The sequence below is a fragment of the Pteropus vampyrus genome, unplaced genomic scaffold (genome assembly GCF_000151845.1).
Source record: "Pteropus vampyrus isolate Shadow unplaced genomic scaffold, Pvam_2.0 Scaffold111, whole genome shotgun sequence".
Lineage (NCBI taxonomy): Eukaryota > Metazoa > Chordata > Mammalia > Chiroptera > Pteropodidae > Pteropus > Pteropus vampyrus.
In genome coordinates this window covers 2,635,806-2,642,618 of record NW_011888892.1, presented here as the reverse complement: position 1 = coordinate 2,642,618, position 6,813 = coordinate 2,635,806, and the positions used below count along the sequence as shown (strand labels likewise).

Genomic DNA, 6,813 nt, shown 5'->3' with positions numbered 1-6,813 from the left:
CAGCTCCTCCGAGAGCCAGGCTTCGAGTTTCAGGCTAAGAAACAGAAAGCCTGGCAGAGGAGGCGGCTTTGTTCATGTTCCCTCTAATACAGGCAAAGCCGGTGGTGGCAACGGGTCTTCAGTGGGGCAATAGAGTTTGAAATGTGGGCGTGAGTAGAGAACTCTGGGTCCACCCTGCATGCAGAGCGTGTGGGGGTGAGGCCATGCTGCCTTGCCTGGAGAAGCCCCTCCTAAGGACAATTTCATGGCTGACCACTATATTTTCAGAGGCTACAAAAAGTGTCCTGATCAATAACTTGTCAGAAAAGTCCTTCTTTGGCTGCGTATTCTTTTCCTCCTGCAAGCCACCTACATTCCACTTCCTGGGAGCTGATTTAACCCTTCCAAGTTGCAAGTGGAACCTCTGACTTGCACAGACTCGTTCACACGAGAATCTTCACTCAGGCAGAGAGAGATAATTGATAGGTAGGTAGGTATAGAGATAGAGAAATAGACAGATCTCTACAAGTCTATATGTAAATACATTGACTGAAGCGCCTCACGCCTCACGCCAGAATGGGAGTAGCAGATTGGGAATAACGCCATCATTTTTTTGGATACTTTCTGTGTACACGCATCGGGACCTGGAGGTACTTCACCTGTGTCTGTTTATAAGAACATGGGAAGCTGGGTTCACACCTTGTTGACTCGCCTGCCTCGGATCCCGCAGCCAGGAAGCTCGGACAGAGGACCGTCTGGATGCCACGTTCTTCCTGCTGCCCTGCACGCCAAATCTCACTCAGCCTGTTCCCCTCGTCAGGGACACCAGGACTTGGGGACAGAGGAGTGAGAACAAATTGCAGACAGCCGAGACATTTTAAGAGAGGCCGCTATTAAAATTAAAGCCAGAAGTCATGGGCTTATTTCATTTTTGTGTGTTAGGCATTTGCGAAAATGTAGTGAATCTAATAAGAGACTTCATTATGCCAGTGGTCCCCAGGAGTGACTCTGCCCCAGCGCATGAGGAGGTTTGGACGCATCCTGTGGGGGACAGGGCTTTCCAGTTGGGGCCAGTCCCACCCACGTAGGAGAGGAGGCCTGGCAAAGAGTCACTGCCTTATTTAAAATGCATAACTCCTTAAAATCGAGAGAGTATTCCAAACGAAAAAACGGAAATAACAAAGAGTATAAAAGAGGCAAAGAAAGTTTCTCTCCCGCTCCCCGTCGCTTGTCCTGCCTTGTCCCGCTCCAAGGCGATGCTGTTTCTGGCAACTTCTGGGTCCTTCCAGAGATATTCTGAGCATAGCAGCATTTACGGGGGAAGCTGACCCGACACGGGGTCCTGCATTTTGCTTTGTTCACGTGATAATGCATCTTAGAGATTGTCCCACATGGACACAGGAGTGTCTGCCTTATTTTTTTTTCATGCTGCAAAGCGTGGATGGGCATCGGTGGGTTCCAGACTTTTGATATTACAATGTGGCAACAAGCAACACATTGTCCACATGTTAGATCCACACCCTTATTAGAAGTGCACAGAGTGACCCCGTAAATTACCTCCCGTGGAACTAAGCCTGCAGCAATGTTCTTGCCATAGTACTAAGCCTGCAACAGTGTTTCTGGAATAATAAGGATAACTAGCCTTTATTAAATGGTTACTGTGTGTCAGGTACTATGCTAACTTAGCACCTTACACAGATCATTATTATATGATTACATCGATATTAATATTTAATATGTTAATAATATAAATGTTACATAAAATACAATTACATAAAGTGTATATTTATTATATACATATATACATTTATCATAAAAAGTAGATAATACAATAATAATAAAATAGACACTATTTAATATTATTACTTCGTTATCGTTATCGTAGTGACTTGATTTTACAGACCAGATAGCTTGTAAGGTGGAGACGGGGTTTGAACCCGGGTATCTGGCCCCAGAGTCAATATGCTCGACTCCATTGCCTATTGTCAAGGTCACTTGTGTCCCTAGAGAGCACCAGCAAACACACTCTCTTTGGAGCCAAGTGCAGGAGAGCAGCGAGTGCCGTGGAGCTTGTAAGTGGTCTCGGGGAAGGCGCGTCGGGGATGACGGTCACCTGTTGAGTGCTGTGAGAGCCACACGTGCCAGCCACCGATGGCTCTGTCCCCCACCGGGCAGTGCTGTCGCCACCTGCCTGTCCCCAGGAGCGGCGTGCAGGAGTCGGGACGAGAGACGTGCGCTCGCCAGGGGTCTTGAGCACAACTCTCATTTTATTTTTAGTAGAAACAAAAGTATTTTCTGGAAGCAGCGAGAAGCAGCGAGAAGCACGCGTGACCGTGTCTGCTCCCCCCATGGAATGGAAGCTGCTCGGACATTCCCTTGCCGCTGGGCTGAGCTCTCCAAGCAACGACCTTTCTGAGCCCGCAGAGCCTCGACGGCAGAGCTTCCTGGAACCCGGCATCCCTTTACCTGGCTTCCTTTGCCCTTTACAAGATGCGCGCGCATCTCCACAGGAGGACAGTGGTGTTCGGATAGGAGGCGCGTCTCCCAGAGGTAAGGAGCGAGGGAGGCAGGGCTGGAATGACCCCTCCGTGACGCTCGTACAGACAGCGGCGCCGTGTCTTCCTGGGCCCGATTCACACGCGCTCACCTCATGAAGCTGCCCCTTCGCCACTGTGCCAGCAGAGGGAGCAGGGCCGGCAGGTTTCCGTGGTGGCCTCTACCTTTCGAGCATGAAAAAGGCCACAAAGGGCGGCCCTCGTGGGGCGAGGATTCCCAGCCCTGCCGTGTGCAAGGCCGGTGTCGCCAGAGGCTGAGAAGGTGACTGGCAGGTGCACGGCAGGCTCTCGGGCTTAGCTAGGGAAGGTTCGAGATGCCGAGGTGGCTGCTCTGAAGGCAGCAGGGCCACCAGGCTGCCTGTGATCCTCCGTAGTTGACAACCAGGGATGATGACTGCGGCTGCTGGCCCCGACATGTGCCCAGCACTTAACAAGCATGAGTGCCCTGGCCCTCGCCGTGCCCTCGAGGTGGGTCCCTGTGCCAGCCTCTCACACAGGAGGGAACCAATGGTTCAAGCCAGGCCATCATTGCTGGAAAGGCCAAGTGGCTGACCCCTAGCGATGTCGCCGTGAGGGCTGAAACAGCAAAGGACAGAAAAATAAAGTAGGAAAAAATATCTGTAGTACTCAGCAGTGTCGGTGGGAAAAATGTAGATTTTCTGTTACGCGAAGGATTTTTCCAAAGTGCTGTGAATAAGGACAGAAAGGAAAACATCAGATCGTAGAATTTGGGGTGATAAAAGTTAAAATGTTTATGGTAATTGACAAAAAACATTGTCACTCGGAACCTGGGTCAATCCCTAGCTCTTCATTAGTACATGAAAGAAGCATTTATCATGTGTGCCAGGCACTGCGCTCGGGGGCCCTGGCCCTCCAGGCTCTCTTGGGCCAGTGCAGACACTATCGGGATCACAAACACATCCATGATGAGCTACCAGGCAGCCGAGGACACCCCAGACGCTCCGAGGCAGCTCCGGACAGAGACGGCTTCCTCACGGAGGTGATTTCGGACGAGAATTCGAAAGCTGACTAGAGTTTTAAAAATCAGACCCAAACTCGTGGAGACCCCAGCGGACCAAAGAAAAGGCACGCACACAAAGCCAAGAGCTGACGGAGCGAGCCCGGCTGGCTTAGGCCCAAGGGGTCAGCGTGCGGGGCAGCAGGGGAGGGGCCTTGCGTGAGTCTGAAGCTCTAGGGGTCAAGCTGGAGGGGGGGGTCCTAGAATCCCACCAGCAGAGTTTGGACTGACAGCCGGGCTAAGCCCCCGGAAGGGCAGAGGCCTCGTTACACCATCTCTGAAGGACGATGTGGAGGACTGCCAGGCAGACTGGGGGCTGGGGGCTGGGGGCTGGGGCCCAGCCAGAGACCACTCAGGCCTTGTCACTGCGAAGTGGGGGACCGCGGCAGAGGACGCTTTCGAGATGCAATGGACGAAGCGTTATAGTGAGCACCAAGGAAGATGGGTGCGTCAGGACGGCCCTTGGGCTGCTGGGTCTGGTGACGGCTGGGTGGTGGGGGAGGGGAAGGGAACCGGTTTCCCTGTGTACACGGGGAGCTAGAATAAAGGCTCGTAACAAGAAATGGAACCCGCGTGGCGGCAGGTGTCATTAACTCCAGCTGGCGGGGGCTTGGGGTAGGTAGAGGGGCTGGGAATGCAAGCGGGGTGGGGGTGCCTAAAGCAAGAATGGGGGTCAACAGGGAGCTCTTCCGGGTAGATCAGGAGAAAATGCGTGGAGGAATGAGAGGAAACAACGTGGGGCCTTCTGAGCAGGGCGCTGTCGGTAGAGAGTCAGAAGCGTTCGTCGGCCCTGGAACACCCACCGCAGCAAGCTGGGGGAGTCCGGTGTTCCCGTGGGGCTTGCAGGTGGCAGGGGGTGTGATGGGCTTTGAGCAGAGATAGGACATGGGACAGCTGGTCCAGACCACGGAGGATTCGCGTCTGGAAGTGGGGGTCATAGCAGAGGGTTCAGACAGGACGTTCACAGGGCTGTGGCTGGTCAGCCTCCAGATGACCGCCTCTCTGCTCCCGACAGAAGCAGCCCCTTCTGGGCACCTGGCACCTGGCACCTGGGCTGGCATTGCAGCGAGATGCCAGGTGAACAGGACATGGTCCAGCCCTCAAGGGCGTCCCAGGCTGTGGGGTCACGGCATCCTGTTAAGACCGAGCAACCGATGCGCTGAATGTGTGAAGCGTGTCCCTCTGCAGACACACAGAGGGGACGGTGGAGCCTGCCTGGGGAGGGGAGGGTGGCTTCCTGAGGGTTTGGGGCTCAGCCTGGAGGGAGGAGGTCACCGGGAGAAAGAATCAAGTGGTTTTGTGGCAATGGGAGAGCCTGTGAGCCAGGCGTGAGACACCTGCTGTGTTTCGGGACTGGGGAGGTTCTGCGGCCGTGTCTGGGGACTTGTGGTGGGGAGGGCAGGGGGCTCAGGCAGGAAGATGGCCTGGAATAGACTGAACGGTGTGCCCCAGGTGGAGGAGTTGGTTCCGGCCTGGTAAGCGAATATGTATTAAGGCACTTTCCACAGGCAGAGGCCACGCCATCTGGAGCGCTGTCCAATCAACTCGCCTCCCCCCCACCCCCCACACACACCTTTTTCACAGAGAAATGTCAAAATGGCCCCAGGACCAAATCCAGAGCTGAGAGGAAGATAATTCCAATAAAGAATGCGGAGCCAGTGGTGGTCTCTGCAAATCAAGGAGCGGAGGGGTAGATAGTTGGACGCCATCCCTTGTTAATGTAGCAAACCTCAGATAGATTAATGCGCTGTCCCCAAGCAACCAAACTGTAATCATTGTACAGGACACAATAAGCACAGAATAGGAAAGTTTGTTTTCACTGCGAGCAGAGGTGCCTCGAACGTCAGAAGCCGAGGGAATACCTCCATGGCACGATTAGCCACTCGTGAGGTCTGGCTGCCTGCGGACATCCCCCGCCGTGACCAGGGTGGCCAGGAGTCGGGGAGTGGTGTCTGTGATGAGGCATCATATCGATGGCTTAACGAAGCCCGTTAATAACCCACTGGCGTTTCTATTTTCAGAGCTGTCCTCTGTGTCTAATGGTGTCGAGGAGCCAGGCGAAGTCACTAGGTGCCCTCTAAATGGGATTCTAAATCTTCTCTTCTAGGAGATTACACATGCTGTGACTTGGTTGTAAAAATAAAGGAATGTGAGCAGAGTGAGGACTCCGCCATGCCTGAGCCCGAGCCGGTGCTGCCCGAGCCAGGCCCTGAGGAACCGGAGACCCCCGCCCCGCCGGAAGCCTGTTCCGAGGGCCAGCAAGCACCTGCGAGCTCCTTGACCTTGCAGGTGAGGCCTTCTGCGTGTCCAGGTTTGATTCCCAGTAAGGGGAGACCTTTCCTGGGGAGCCCAGGGTCACACGACTTCACTTCCGCTTCTGAGGCTGAAGACCCGACTCCCCTTCGTAGTGGTTGTGTGACCCTGGGCAGGTGCCCTAACCCCTCTGGGCCTGTTTCACGGTGTGAGTAATGGAGACAGTGGTATCTACTCCGCCGGCAAAAATGAGAGCCACATGATATCCACAGCGACTAGGATCGTAGCGATGACGAGTCATGGGTGCCCAGACGTTGGGCAAGGCCCTTCTCAGGCATCGGCCCCCCTTCCCTTTTCAGGGAGCCCCTTTGAGTCAGGTGTCCCTACCACCTTGTCTTCAGATAAGGACATTAAGCCCTTGAGAGAGTGAGGAAGTTGCCCAAAGTCACGCAGCGATGGGTCCGAGGATGTGGCATTTTCGCTTGGCATCCTTTCCGGATTCTAGAAGTAATATGTGCACATTGTTTAAAGTTCAAAAAATACAGAGACATCACAATTAGAAGGGCAAACGACCTCATGGAAAGCCCTAGCTAATAGTGGACTGCCAGCCATGCCTTCCAAGAAGGCACATGATATGCTGTAAACCGCCATAGAAGCCTGGAGGTGGCTCCATCAGGAGCCCCTAGTCCCCTGGGGGTAGGGGTGGGGGCCGGGGGAGACTCGTGGGGCCTCGAAGCAGCCTGAGCCTCCAGCCTGAGGGCGGGCCGCGGAGGCACCAGCCACACCTGGACCAGTAGTCTCTTCCTAGGAAATAGCCCTCTAGGCCCCAGGGACTGTGCCTGGTACCTAGAGCTGGCACCATGGAGGCCAACTGGCCAAGAAGACTCCTTTTCTGCCACAGCTGTCAGGGGCTCGTCCATGACACAGATGGAGCCCCGCCTCCTGGGAACTCTGAGCTCCCGGGAGGCTGGGAGAGTAATGGGGCAGCACCTCCAGAGGGGCTTTGCT

The 6,813-nt window shown here is 54.5% G+C and overlaps 1 protein-coding gene across 1 annotated transcript in view; it reads left to right on the top strand.

The window, feature by feature from the left end:
* Positions 1 to 6,813, top strand: part of CUNH10orf90 (chromosome unknown C10orf90 homolog) — a 203,543-nt gene that overhangs the window by 175,389 nt on the left and 21,341 nt on the right. The window contains exon 6 of the mRNA XM_023533771.1: positions 2,257 to 2,529. Coding sequence (XP_023389539.1) covers positions 2,257 to 2,529 — 273 coding nt within the window. The remainder of the gene's footprint in view (positions 1 to 2,256; positions 2,530 to 6,813) is intronic.